Source organism: Canis aureus, chromosome 25, assembly GCF_053574225.1.
Source record: "Canis aureus isolate CA01 chromosome 25, VMU_Caureus_v.1.0, whole genome shotgun sequence".
Classification (NCBI taxonomy): Eukaryota; Metazoa; Chordata; class Mammalia; order Carnivora; family Canidae; genus Canis; species Canis aureus.
This window is the reverse complement of record NC_135635.1, coordinates 4,977,778-4,993,103: the sequence shown is the minus strand read 5'-3', so window position 1 is coordinate 4,993,103 and position 15,326 is coordinate 4,977,778. Positions and strand designations below refer to the sequence as shown.

General features: G+C 45.1%; 1 protein-coding gene across 5 annotated transcripts in view; it reads right to left on the bottom strand.

Moving 5' to 3' along the window:
* Positions 1–15,076, bottom strand: part of FMNL3 (formin like 3) — a 53,850-nt gene extending 38,774 nt beyond the window's left edge. For 3 of the 5 annotated variants that reach the window (XM_077870140.1, XM_077870138.1, XM_077870142.1), the window contains exon 1: positions 14,816–15,076. In XM_077870140.1, coding sequence (XP_077726266.1) covers positions 14,816–14,941 — 126 coding nt within the window. In that variant the 5' untranslated portion in view covers positions 14,942–15,076. The remainder of the gene's footprint in view (positions 1–14,815) is intronic. The other 2 variants (XM_077870137.1, XM_077870141.1) reach the window with 1 other exon arrangement.
* Between the last annotated feature and the right edge of the window lie 250 nt (positions 15,077–15,326).

Here is a 15,326-nt window from a genome sequence, read left to right as displayed (position 1 = left end):
TGAGGACCAACTATGGCAGTGGTAGTACATACAGAGAGAAGGTGGGAGGAAAAATAGCTTAGCGTGACTCCCGGGAGTATGGCCTAGATGACTAGCTGGAAGAGGCTCCAGGGCCACCCTTCCACCCTCTACCCCAATAGTGTGTAAGGAAACACAAGCAGGTAGAAAGTGGCTCACAAACACCGGACACTATTACTACACAATGAGCTACACTTATTGGGTACCTACCACGAACAAGCCATTGTTAATAATACAATTATACAGTGCAAGACAACATTTCATCCTAAAGGAAGGCATAATAGATTTAGCAAAGGAAAGAATTAGCCCCAAACTTGGTGACTAGAAATGGAGTCTTCTAAATTTTTGGACTTTGCAGTTCAGAGGTAACAACATATGGATCATCCTCTATCCAGTATCGCTTACATCAAATTATTCTGATTTTGTAACCTATAAGGACTGGGTCGCCATGTATTTCTCCCATATGTCAATCATTCAATTTAGGGAACAAACCCATGAATGGCCATGAACCACTTGCCAACGATCTCTTTTCCCCGCTGAAAGCCCAGGCAGGAAGGCCTCCACAGCCTTCTCTAGCAATCAGGGACACTTCAGACAAAACTCTCTACCAACTGTCCCTCTGACCTGATCCAAGCTCACCTCTCTGTTTGTACCTGGGTTCCTCTGTCCCAGCAGCAGGGCTTCTGGCTGCCCCTCACATGCCTGGCTCATTCTTCCCCTTTAACCTCCTCCCCTAAGCTCTGGCCTGCAACAATGTCCTCGCTCCTTATCTACACCTATCCCCTTTAAGACCTGAATGAAAGTCCATGTCCTCCTCAGAGCACCGCCTGATTGGCAATCCTCTGCCACAGGGACCCTTCCCTAACTCACCAACACTTCAGTGCTTGTAGCTGTGTGACACTCTGTGACCTCATGATCTCCTTTGGTCTTCCCAGATGGGACTGGGCAAGACAAAGGGCATCCCCATGCTATGGATAAGATAACTGAGGTATACGAGAGGTACATGAGGAGTCTCGTAGACAATCTGAGGACACACGCTTGTTCTAATTCTCTAGTTGTTCAAAGTACAGTTCTAGGTATATGTTTTGTCTCTCCAACTTAGATAGTGAGCATTGTCTTCTCTTTCTTGGTATTCTCCAAAGTACTCAGGAAAGTGCTGTGTTGACAGCAGGCACCTAAGACACACTTCCTTAATAAATCAAGAAAGGAAGGAAAACGAAATGAAAGCAGAAAACCGCTCATAAACTTCCAAGGCTGTTTCTGGCATTCATTTAGAGGGAGCCTTTGTTATTGCTCTCTCCTAACTACTTGTTCTTTGCCTCCCAAGGGCATACCATAATTTGCGATTAATTATTTATTTGCTTAATATCTGTCTTTCCAGGGGTGCCTGGGTACCTCAGTCAGTTAAGCCTCTGCCTTTGGCTCAGGTCATGATTCCCAGATCCTGGGATGGAGTCTCACTTTGGGCTCCCTGCTCATCAGGGAGTCTGCTTCTCCCTCTCCTCCTGACCTGGCTTGTACCCTCTCTCACTATAAATAAAATCTCTCACTCTCTCAAATAAATAAAATCTAAAAAAAAAAATCTGTCTTTCCCTGTAAACTCCACCAAGGTAGAGACGATATTTGTCTTTTCACCACTGTATACCCAGTGGTATTGCTGGCACACAGTAAGTAAAACAAAACAAAATAAAACAAAACCCTCCAAAAACTGAAAACCAAAACACTTGAATAGCCCATGTCCTAGTGGGATAAGTCTGACTGAATCCAAAGCCCAAATCTTCCTACCACACCTCTTAGCAAAGGACGCCTTGTCCTGGAGCCTCCCATATATTCTGCTATAATCTACACACCCTCCTCCAAAGCAGCAACCAAGGGAAAGGAGGCTGACCCCGGGAAGAGAAGGAAACCCTAGCTCACAACAGGGGCTTGGAGTCAGACTGCTTGGATTCAAATCCTAACTTCACCACTTACTGTGTGATCCTAGTGAGCTACTTAACCTTCCTGGACCTCAGTTTCCTCATCTATAAAATGCAGATAATAAAACTACTTCATAAAGTTGTGATGATTAAATGAATCATGTGTGAAGAGCTTTGCATGGTGCCTGGCATACCATTAGCCCTGGAAATGTTAGCTATGAAAATGATTAGCTATCTGTATTCCCGGGAGATAAGAATCTAGAGAATGTGGCTTCCGTGGGGGTCAGGGCTACTAAATGGTCTTGACTTTGAAAAACTTAGCAGCAGTGAAGTCCAGAGCTCACAGTTATTCTCTTTGCTGACTTCACCTGCTACAGCTCTGCTAAGGCTGGAGGTGCAGCTTTCACTGGCCTAGAAATAAAAAAGGCTAAAAATACACAACGAGGCTGTGTCTGGGGGACCAAGATCATGCCTACATTAAAGAATTTAAAATACAACCTCAGGGCAGAAGAGCATCTCCTAAGATTCTTTCTACTCTAAAAACTAGTGCCAGCTCAGCACAGGGCAGGGAATGGGCTGTGGCCAGTTGCTGACCCCACTGGTGTCCTTTCTCCCTCTTGCTCACTTCTTTTGGCTCAGTGCAGGGAATAAGAAAGAGGAACTTTCTTCTTTGCAATAAAAGTTGAGTGCTGGGATGCCTGGGTGTCTCAGTGGTTGGGTGTCTGCCTTTGGCTCAGGTCATAATCCCGGGGTTCCTAGGATAGAGTCAGGCTCCCTGCAAGGACCCTGCTTCTCCCTTCTCCCTCTGCCTGGGTCTCTGCCTCTCTCTCTGTGTCTCTCATGAATAAATAAATAAAATCTTAAAAAAAAAAAAAGTTGAGTCCTTCTCCCCTGTTTTTTTTTTATTGCCTCCTCTTCCCTCAGAAGAAAAATTAAAAAAAAAAAGAAAAATAAATACATGAGTACATACTATAAAATTTTTTTCAATCACCTCAAAAGCTTACAAAATAAAAAATGAGTCACTCATCAGCCCCAACTCTATCCATTGCCTTCCAAGGGTCATCACACAATTAAGTCTGCTGTTGATTCTTTCAGACCTTTTTTCTATATATTTACATATAAACATATGTGGCTTATAAAGCATTATACACAGTCTCCTTTTAACTGCTTTTTAGATTATTTTATTTACACACATACACATCTTGGAGATTCCCATCAGCCACTGCCATTTATTGAGTGCCTACCCAGTGCCAGTTATTTGGCTGTACAGTGATAAGCATACATAAAGTCTCCACCCTCCTGGAGCCAACAGTCTCAGTGGACAGATAATAAATAAGTAATCAACAAATAATTTGAAAATGAAAATAATACAAAAGAAATAAGTAGCATGTTAAGATAGAAAATTAAAAGTGAGGGAGGCCTCTCTGAAAGGTGGCATTTTTTTTTTAAGATTTTATTTATTTATTCATGAGAGACACAAAGAGAGACAGAGGCAGAGACACAGGCAGAGGGAGCAGGATCCATGCAGGGAGGCTGATGCGGGACTTGATCCTGGATCCCAGGATCATGCCCTGAGCCGAAGGCGATGCTCAACCACTGAGCTACCCAGGTGTTCCACATTTTTTTAAACTGAGACCTGAAGTAGAAGCTGGATCAAACCGCTTGAAGATTCAGGGAAAAGGCATTCCAGAAGAGGAACCAACTTGTGCAAAAGCCCTGAGACAGAGAGGAGCTTGTACTGAAATGAAAGAAGGCTAACATGGAGTGTGGTGAACAGGAGGGTGAGTGAGGTTGAAGAGGTCAGCAGGACCAAATAATGCACAATCTTAAGGGCCAAGGCCAAGAGTTTCCTTTTTTCCTATGTACAAAAGGAAGCCATTAAAGGTTTTAGGCAGGGGAAAGATGCTATGTAATTTATATTTTAAATTTGGCTGCTTTAGGGAATCCCTGGGTGGCTCAGCGGTTTGGCACCTGCCTTTGGCCCAGGGCGCGATTCTGGAGTCCCAGGATCAAGTCCCACGTCGGGCTCCCAGCATGAAGCCTGCTTCTCCCTCCTCCTGTGTCTCTGCCTCTCTCTCTCTCTCTCTCTGTCATAAACAAATAAATAAATCTTAAAAAAATAAAAAATAAATTTGGCTGCTTTGTGGAAAATGAACAGGGGGATGGAGAAAGGGGCAGTAGAGGAGGCCAGTTGGTTGGCTATAATAGAAGCAAGAGCTGATATTGCTTGGACTGAAACCATGGTAGTAGAGAGAAAATGGATAGATCTGAGATATATTTTTGGAGATGGAATCAGGTATGGGAGAGACAGAAGAAAAAATTAAGGATAACTCCCAACGTTGGCCTTGAGTAACTAGGTGAATGGAAGGGAAATAGATTTGGACACAAAACAGACCATCAGGTTGTCCCTAGTTTTTTACAATTAAACAGTGCAGCCCTGAGGATCCTTTTTATTTATTTATTTATTTATTTATTTTCTGAGGATCCTTTATATGCACCTTCCTGCACATGTGTAAACAGTTCTGTAGGACAGTTTCCTAGAAGATGGCCTGGTCAGAGGGTGTGCCCATTTGAAATGGATAGACACTCTAAAATGCCTTCAAATATGCCTGTACCAAATTACCCCACCATTAATTGTGTATTAATGTACCATTAAGACACCCATAGACATTATCAATCTCTCAAATTTCACCTAATGATTAGTAGAAAAAGTGTATTTTTAAAAAAGATTTTATTTATTTATTTGACAAAGAGAGACTGCAAGCACAAGTAGGCAGAGCAGCAGGCAGAAGGAGAGGGAGAAGCAGACTCCCTGCTGAGCAGAGAGACGATGAAGGGCTGGATCCCACGACCCTGGAATCATGACCTGAGCCGCAGGGAGATGCCTAACCGAGCCACCCAGACTCCCCAAAAGCATATATTTTAAATATTCATTTCCTTGACTTCTAGTAAGATTAAGAACCTTTTTCCTTAACTTTTAATTACATAATTAACACACAAGTACACATTCTCCTTATAAAAAATGCAAACATTTTATAAAGCTAAATTAAATTCAATTTGACTTTCCTGTTCCTCCCAATATGGTCCCTTCCCTCCCTCCATCCCAGAGGTAACCACTGTATACTTCCAGAAATTTTTCTGTGCATTTAAAAATCTATACATACGATCAAGGATTAAGCGGTTTTTAGAAGTTGTATTCCAGCAGTCCTTCTAACATGAACAAAAAAAAAAACTGAAAATTTTTGCTTAAGTCTCCTCTAAGTAAGTGACATTTAAGTGGAGACTTTCTGCAGGTTAGTTAACCACTCTGAGCCCTGTCTTATCACCTGTAAAAGAGAAGTGACACAAATGCCTCACAGAGTTGTTGACAAGTTAACGGATGTAACACATGTAGCAACATGCGGCATATACCCAACAAACGTTGTCTTTCCTTAACCTATACAAGTTAAATTGAGGCATTTGCTGGAGACCAGAAACTGAGCCATTCCTATAAGGATGAGATAGGAGACTCTACCCAGAAAAAAAGTTTTTTCATAATAAGGCCCCTAAAACCTCTTTCCTTCAAAAATTTTAGTATGAAATGTTCTGAGCTGTCAAAAAAAATCTTAAAATTATTATTAGTTTCTTTTTACCCCTGTAAGGTAGAAAGCAAGAGGATTTAAGCATAAAAGTAACTCCTAGAGACTGGCTATTCCCAGTTCCCTCTCAGGCACACCCTGGGAAGCTGACTGCCTGAATATTCCCAGAACTTGGGCCTGCAGGAGGCAGTTGCTACATTAGGCAGGTAGGACCGCCAAATACAGGATATGACCTAAACCTTGGATCTCACTGCAAGGATGCCACTGGTTCCCCTGGCTCGTCAAAGTACATCCTGTCATCTCTAAACTAGATGTTCCTGGAGGCTGAGAGTGTAAGGACAGACCCTATCACAAAATGTCCTTAATCAAAAATAAATCAAAATGTCCAGGGGCAAGAATATCTCCCCTAAATGAGAGTCAGCCAAGTTTTAACAAGCTCTCTTGTTTGGAACCACCACCAAGAGACATCATTTTATCTGAACTGATAGCCAGGGCTTCTTCTCCTTACAAAATATCAAGAGTACTTGTATCAAGGGACTTCTGTGGCTCCACCTTCTCCCTCAGCTCTACCTTCCCATTCCTCTAGGCTCAAAGCCAGAAATTCTTTAGCAGATCCAAGAATAAGCTTTAAACCCCCAGATACTGTGTGTGTGTGTGTACACATATGCGTTAGGGTGGGGAGAATTAGGGGTCACAGGTCTAATCAGATTTTCAAAAGGGTCGGTTACCCACAAGATTCAGAAGCATTGTTCAAAGATCTCTCAAACATATTCCCAACCTCAAAGAATTTTTACCTTGGCTTGAGGAGCTAACCAGGGGTAGGTAAAGATCAGCAGTGGAGTATGCATACCCCAAACTGCTCCTTGATAAATTTATGGTAGGGCCCAAAGTACAGAGGGGATCAGGGAATCGGGCCTTAAACAGAAGTCATAAAAGAGATCCATTTCTTGCCTGAGGGCATAACAGGAAGTGGGGAAAATCAAGAAAGTACCAAAAAACTATGGTTCTGCTTTCACTTTTACTGCTCCCCGAAGCTTAATCCCCAACTGGGACACGGGACAAGGGAGGTATAGATTAGTAGAAGATGATTCTCAGCAGGGGTGGTGTCAGCATGTGGACAGGAGCATTCTTTACTGTGTGGGACTGCCCAAACGCTGTAGGATAGTTAATATCCCTGGCCCTGCAGCACTAAGTGCTAGTAGCACCACCCAGTCAGTATGATAACCAAAACATCCTCACTTATTTCCAACAACTCCCTCCTGGGATCATACCACCCCCACACGACAACCACTTTTATTTATGGGAACAGAGATTGGTGTAGTGGGTAATGTATATGCCACAAACATTTATTTGTAGAACCTTTGTAGGTTACAAAGTATTTTTACTATGTTTTCTACTTTAAACAGCCTCAAAATCCTGTAAGATAGGTATCATCATCACCCATTTCATAAAGAATGAAATTTGCTCAGAAAGAAACATTTTTTAAAGATTTTATTTTAGGGGTGCCTGGGTGGCTCAGTTGGTTAAGCATCTGGCTTCAGCTCAGGTCATGATCCTGGGGTCCTGGGATCGAGCTTACATCAGACTCCCTGCTAGGTGAGGAGTCTGCTTCTCCTTCTCCCTCTGCCCATCCCTACTGCTTATGCTTTCTCTCTCTCTGTTCTCTCTCACAAATAAATAAACTTTTTATTTTTAAAAAGTTTATTTATTTAAGAGATAGAGAATGTGGGTGCATGAGTGTGAGGAGGAGCAGAGGGAGAGGGAGAGAAAAACTCAAGCAGACTGTACTGAGTGCAGAGCCCAACATGGGGCTCCAGCCCAAGACCCTGAGATCATGACCTGAACCAAAATCAAGAGTCATATGTTTAATCGACTGAGCCACCCAGGTGTCCCTGTAGGTAGGTAGTTCTTAAAATAACCATCTCCTAAAGTAGGGAAAACCAGGCTCATCCCCAGCTCTTCTTAAAGAGGCACTGGGCAACTGCAGAAGGGGTATGACATAGTCTAGACCTGAGTAGATGAGCAAGTAGGGAAGGAAGAGAATACATACCAGCTCTGTTAATGTGTTTAGGGACCCAGAGGCAAGATGACCAGCCCCAACTCCAGCCCCCCTGGCAATAACACTGGCTTAGGGTGGGAAGGTGGTAAAAGAGATGGGGAGGGGATAGGAGGAAGAGATGAGGACAAGAACTGAACCACCACATTGTAAACAGCCTAAACCCTTCCTCTCCTGGCAAAATTCATCATGTAAATAATTCTGCTAGCCCCATGGTTCTGAATATTATTTACAACACCATTCAAGGACCTCAAAGTACTTTATAAACTAAGAAGAATGTGCAAATTCATAAAGCGGGGCGGGGGGGTTTACTGCTTCCAAAACACCCTCTCCAGGTCCTCTCTTACCAAAACACACAAACTCCCAGCCCATGACTTTGCTGTGAGGGGATGAAGGACAGAAAAGGCGAGAGAATCTGGACAGAGGGGGCTCTGAAAGATGAAAAGAGAAGCAGAGAGCAGGCTGGGAGGCAAAGGCCAGCAGGGTATCTCAAGGACAGGGAGGCAGCTTGACAGTTCGACGTCTTCCTTGGGTGATTCATTTTCCCATGTGGAAGGAAAACAACATGCAAAGATGCGGCTTTGCTGAGGGAGGCAAAAGAGAGACTGGAACTGGGAACTCAGGAATTCTAGCTGCTTAGTTCATCTCTGTTCCAGAATATACTTTTCTTTATGGATGACGATCTTAAAACCCTTCAGTCCCCAACTGGTGCTGATCAAAGAGGGAGTCCTGAAGCACCCAGCGAGGAGCAGGAGGTGGGGGTGCTGTGTGGAGACAGCACCCTCTCTTATCTTCAAAGTAAAAGGTCCTTCCTCTTCTCTGAAGTGCATTTCCGAACTGGAATGAACCCCCGGCCTTTCCCTGGCACTGCTTCAGCTCAGCTCAGACTTGGAAGAAATGTTTCCCCAGGATTGAGGCGACCAGCCTGGTCGACCAGTTAACACTCTGACTTCAGGCAGCCAGCGCTGCCGTCCCCTGAGCCCACGGTAGTCAGTTCTGGGGCGGAACTCTGGTCTTGACCACAGAACCAGGCCCTGGCTCCAACCAGCCTTCCCAGGCAACCTCAGGGGCACGGGAGGATCTGTGGTCTCATTTCCTCTCCACCTTGGCTTCTTTTTTCACTTCACTGAAGATTAGCTATTTCCACCACGACTAGTTCCTGTTCTCAGCAGCTGTCGTGGTTGTTTCCCCACAGACAGAGCTCTGAAACACTGGTGTGGCTGCCACCTGGACCGTCCCAGCTGCAGACTTGTCCCAGACCCAACAAGTCCTGAGCTAAAGGGTTTCTTCATCCCAGATAAAATAGCAGGGAGAAGAAATTAAGGGACAGGAAGCAATTCCAAGAACTCCACAGTAGATACACCAGTGTATCCATTTTAAACATTATTTTAATCTCATAATATGCTCTTCCATATGTGAAAATTTTTATAATAAAAATGGAAATGTACACATTTATCACTTAGAAATATGTATCTGTAATAAATACCCAACAGAGAGCAAAGATCACAAAAGATGGCCAAAACATTTATGATGAAATGTTGAAAGAAATACAAAGTAAAACACTATTTCTCATTAATGAAATTGGCAAAGGTTTTTTAAAAATGTTAAACCATCCAGTAATGTTTAGCTTACAAAGAATGGGAGAGATACATACTGTCAGTGAAAAAGCCAACTAGTATAACTTTTTTAGAAACATATTTCTCAAAAGACTTTAAAAAAGCATATCCCCCCCCCAAAAAAAATATCCCCTTTGACCCAATAATTATACTTCTAGCAATTTATCCTACATAAATAATCAGAGGTGCATACAAATAGTTATGCACAGGATATTCTTCACAGTTGTTATTTATAGTGGCAAAAAAGAGAAAAAAGATAAGGCATTAATAAAGTACTATACTATGAAATACTACCTAGCTATGAAATCGTGATACTGAGGAATGTTTAAACAAAGGAGAAAATGCTTAAGATAGTAAAATAAAGGGGATCCCTGGGTGGCTCAGCGGTTTAGCACCTGCCTTTGGCCCAGGGCATAATCCTGGAGTCCTGGGATCAAGTCCCACATTGGGCTCCCTGCATGGAGCCTGCTTCTCCCTCTGCCTGTGTCTCCTGCCTCTCTCTCTCTCTCTATCATGAATGAATAAATAAATAAATAAATAAATAAATAAATAAATAAAATCTAGTTCATTAAAAAAAAAAAGATAGTAAAATAAAAATCAGCTTACAATACAATTTGCACAGTATGATCCTAACGGTTAAAATAGGTATAAGTACATCAAAAAGTTAATAGTAGACAGTGAGATTACAGGTGATTTTAATTCTCTTCTTTATATTTTTCTATATAGTTTATACTTGTTGCATTTTTAATTTCTAAATTTGCTTAATAAACATGTCATTATTATTGTCATAATCAGGAGAAAAGAAGCTATTCTCAATCCTCCCCCCTTCCTTTGAAGATACGCGCATGCACTACTTCTTTTTTAAAAACTATTTGGAAATATGTATCGAGGACCTTAAAAACTTTATATCCTACAACCTAGCAGGTTCAATTTTGGGTTTCTATCCTAAGGAAAACTCTAAATATTGAAAAAGTTTTATACATCAAGATGTTCATCATAGCATTGTTTATGATGGCAAACAGAAGCAAACAACCTAAATATCCAACAATAGAACAGTTAAGCACACAATGGTACATTCACTTGAGGAACCACTGTACAAGCATTTAAAAATGTTTACAATGACAGGCTTGGGAAAACTAGTGAAATAACAAAGCCAAAAAAAAAAAAAAGAAAGAAAGAAAGAAAAAACACAAACAAACCCCAAACTGGATTAAAAAGTATATTCCAATATTACAACATTATACAAAACCTTATGCAGAGAAAAAAATATGAACAGTTTTAAAAACACATTGGCTCCATTTGGTAAAGGAACTAGAGAAAATATGGATGCTTTTCTTCAATATAAATCTTAAGTCTTTTCCTCTTTCTAAATTGTTCAGACTTTTCTTAGGGAATGAGTATTACTTTAAGAGGAAAAAGAAAAAAGCTAAAAGTCCTTTTAAGCAATGAAAACATTCCCAAATGACAAGAAGCCCACTCCATCAGCCCTATCCCCTGAACTCCCCACACACCTCCCCCAGTCTAAGGCAGGGTCGCATGGAAAGGTCAAGAGAATAAGGCTCCTCTCTTGTGGCCTAAGGTCTTCTCCATGGGGTCTCTGAGCAAAGGGGTTCCCCTGACCAGCTGCTGTCAAGGGTCCTCTCCCTCCCCCATGTCCTATTCCAGCCTGAACTAATTCACCACAATCCCCAGGGCTGGGAAAAAATTTCCATCATGGCCATTTGGAACTTGATATTTAATCCAAGTTTTTCCCATCCCCTTTCTGTGTCACAAGAGGCCCTCAAAGCCTCTTAGACAGCTAGCACCCAGACCAGCTTAGCTCCCATGTCAACGCTACACTTAGAGCAAAACCCCAAGCCATCAGTCATCACCAGGGAAATGTGAGAGGAGGAGAGGAGGACCCATGGCAGGGACAGGCTCTGACATACAACCCCACCCTTTTGCCCTGACAGCCTTCTCCTGAGGGATATCCAGGGCTTTTTCTGGCGTCAGAACGTTTAGACTCCATTTCAAGTCCATAATAAGTCAGCAAAGAGAAAAGTGAGGGTGCAAACACAGCAAGGGCAGACAGCTATCCTTTCAAAGCAGTTAGAGATCCCTGCCTCTCCTCTCTTAGCAAAGGCCAGTACTGGCTTCTGAGAAACTGAGGTTGGGTAGTAATCTAGTTGGGACCAAAACACAGACTGGGGCTTTATCAGAACAGAGATGGGTTCTCATTCTGGTATTAATAGAGAAGCTCCAATAATTGCACCATCCCTAAACTTCTCAGTACTCAACAGCATAGGAGTTGCTGCTCAGACAGGGAGGTAAAGAAGGATCCCAGAGAAGGGGTAAAGAAGCATAACACAGCTTCACAATCTTTTTCATATCAGGGCACAGCTAGAAAATGATACTATTTGTATAGCACACCGAATAAATGATGGAACTGATCCCAGTCAGAGGTGACCAATCAGGGACCTCAGCTGCCCCCAGGTATGAGGGGATCAGTATCCGAGCACAACAGTAGGGAAGTCTTAGATTAGGGCACTGGGCCAGATTAGAACTCTTGGGATCAATGTCCTGAACAAATCATCTCATGGCCTTAGACCTTCAGCTCTACAACCTCGGCTGACAGGCTATGTGTCAGATCATGTGTCTGTTCCAGAAAACTGGGAACCTGTGGTCTTGACTCACAATGATATAACTTCCCCAGCCAGTGTGCTTTTGGGGGGGTGGGGTTGTTCCAAAGATACACTGGAACTGGGGGAGTCCCTCCATCTGACAGCAGAAGGCAAATCCTGAGACTAGCTATACAGAATAGGGTAATTGGTCTCATCATATTTCTAAACTTAAAATCCTTTTGGGGAATACAAGTGATCTCAGATCTGAGTCACTGCTGAGAGCTACAAATTTAAAAGCTACCATTTACTGAGCATATAGTAGTTGCCAGACTCTGCTATCTAAGTACCTGACTTCCAGTTTCATTATATCCACACAGCAACTTCATGTGGCAAATACTATTATTATCCTCATTTATAAGAAGAAACTGGGACTCGAAGAGATTAAGCAACTTGCTTAAGGCCAAACACTTTTCTAACTAGAGACTGTGGAGAGGCCAGTATTTGAGGTCACTTTACCTTGAAAATCCATATGCTTAACCAAGACACCAGTATGTCACCTCAACAAATACCCAAATAACTTTTTCATAAACCAAATCAATCATAATGATGCTGACAATATGGGAAAGAAAAGAGTAAGAAAGGAGCAGCTTGTCTGACTCACACAATCAAGAAAAAAAGCTAATCTATACTGAGTACCTCCTGGGTACCAAGGGCCTTATATACATGGCTCATCTAATTCTCATAAACCTATCAGGACAGAAATTATTACCCTATCTTCTAGATAAAGAAATCTATAAAATTCATAGATGAGGCTTAGAGAGGTTAAGACAGTTACTAAAACAGCCTTGGCTTTTTCTACCACACTACACTTCTCCTGAATACAGGAAATACACCTGAGCTTACTCCAGGGTCAAACATCCAATGGCCAGTGCTATTTCCAAATAGTAGGACAGTAAAAGAAGGATAGTGAAAAAGGCATGTTACAGAAGCAGAGGAAAGAGCCCCCAGAGAAGAACTCAGATCCCTAAGAAAGTATGATTTCTCTGTGTTGGAAAAGTGAGGTAAAATCCCCTCCGCCCATAAGACAGCTAACTAGCCCTGGCCTGCCCTGTTCCAACCCCCGATCAGCAGCAGCTCAGACACACAGAAACAAGACCAAAACAAAAGCCAAGAGGAACCAAATCAAAACTTTATTCAGAAAATATAACTTGCAAGTGGGTGGTCCCTCTGGCTTGACCTGTGCTCTCTTAGTAATCAGGACACCATGTGCATGTTGTGGCTATTAAGCCATCAATTTGCCAACTAACTAAACAAACTTGTCAACCAAGCTCCAATGAGGACATGATCAACTCTGGTTCTGAGCTCACACAACCAACAGCCTGGCAGCCCTTACCTAAGGCAGCCCCTGACCCAGTCCACCTGAAACCATCGCTTTCTCTCCAATTTCTGTAACTACCTCGCGCCAACTCATGGTGGTGGTGGGGAGGAGGGGGGATTTCACACCCCCCACTGGAGTGCATATTCCCTCCCACTCTTTTCCCCAACAGTTGAGCTCTTGTTCTCAAGGGCACCAAATCCCAATCTCTCCTTCTCAGCCTCTGAGTTGGCCACAGTACATTAGTAATCACTGACTCACCCATCCCCTTGAGGAGGCTGGGGGAAATGCAGAGGGCCACAGGATGTGTGGCCCAGATCCCTTTGGCCCTCTGCAGAGTTGGTGGGCAGAGAGGTTCCCGGACCACGGCTTCCCCCTGGAATACCTCTGAGCTGGCTTATGGTGCCAGTGGGCTAATGTCAGGCTCTCCACCATCGGAGAGGCCGGGATCTCTAGACAGTCCCACTGTTGCCAATAGATCTAATCTCCCTATTCCAAGGCAGATGAAATCCAATAAGGCTGCTAAGTCCACAACTATTCCCTCCGCATGGGCAAAGGCAAAATCGGCCCTCTGGGCCGTACCAACAATAACAGCAGCATTAACACTGCTCCTTTAGAGAGTTCTCGGAGGAACTAGGAACTATTTCCCCAAGTTTCTTAAAGGTTTACCTCTGCTAGCAAATGTCCCATCACCTAGTTCACTTTCTTTCTCCAAAACCTCGTTTTGTTTTGTGTGTGTGTGTTTTTGTTTTTGTTTTTTTACCTCCAACACATTTTCTGGCTTCATCCCAGGGATACCAGCTCAAATCCTCCCTATCCACAGAGCCAATGACACCAACGTCCAATTCCCACATCAAAGAAGAATCCCAAAGTCGGCTTAAAATTCGTCTATACAGGTCTTTGGGAAACCCACAGAAAGACTAAAAAGAAGCACAGGCAAAGAACACAAACCAGCCACTAGGGCTTAACATAAAGAGGGAGGGGGAAAAAAAAAAAAAAGGACGCGGGATGGTTTGTGTATTGTTTCAATTGGAAAAATACACTGGTGAAATGGTTTATCCACATGTTCAGCCTTTTGGGCAAATCCACTAAGAACTCTGCAGGATGCCTGCAGGCCATTCTGAAAATAAGTAGAATGGCATCACCCTCTATCCCACCCCCTTCGACAGCTCCCAGCCCCCTCTCCTCCATTCCCCACCTCCCCAAACATCTGGTCTGGGCTGGAAGTGGGACCCACTCCCCGGGAAGCCTCCATGTTAACACGAGAGGCGGTCTCCCCAGCCACAGGACCCTGACTTGGGCTGAGGGGCGGGCCGGCCCCAAGTTTCTGGATTCCACCCCCACCCCCCACCCCGCACCAGCAGGAGGCTCAGAAATGGGGGTTCTAGGGACCCGGACCCGGGAAGGCTGTCGGGGCGGTGGGGAGAGGTGTGAGGGCTGCAGAAGAGGGAGGGAGAGGGAAGACGTGCGGATCCCGGGGAGGTCCCGGGCCGGGGACCCCTCCTCCGAGGTCGGGAGGCCAGCGGCTGCTCCGAGGTTGCAAGGGGGCACGGCGCGCGCATCGGCAGCGCCCCCGGCCCCGAAGGGCTGGGCCGGACGGGGGCACCCGGGCCCCGGGGACGGCAGGAGGGGGAAGGGGCCGGGCTCAGCTCTCACCAGCACCAGGGCGAACCTCTCCTCCAGTTCACAGGGCTCGGGCATCGGCATCTTGCCGGGCGGCGGCAGCAGCGACACGGAAGGAGGCTCGCCCGGGCCCCCCTCGGCGCTCTCCAGGTTGCCCATCTCGGCGGGGCCCCCTCGGGGGCCTCAGCCCCCCACCTCCACGCCCGGGGGCCTCGGGCTCGGCCGCTCCGACCCGGCTCCTCCCTCGGCGGCGGCTCCCGGGCCCCCGCTCCTCGGCCCCGTGCGGGGCGCCGGGCTCCTCGGGGTCCCGCGGGCGGCGGCGCGCGGCGAGGGCGGAGGCAGCGCAGCGGACAGCGGCAGCCCAGCGACAGAGCCGGCGGCCGCGGCTCCCGCGTCGCCCCTCCCCGCCCCCTCGCGCTCTTTCCCGTCCCTCCCCCCCACTTCGCTTCCTCCCACCCACTCCCGGCCGCGGCTCCGGCTCCCCCCGCCCCCCGCGAGCGCCGACTGCAGCCCGCGCCGCGCGCCCCATTCATGCAGGGCCCGC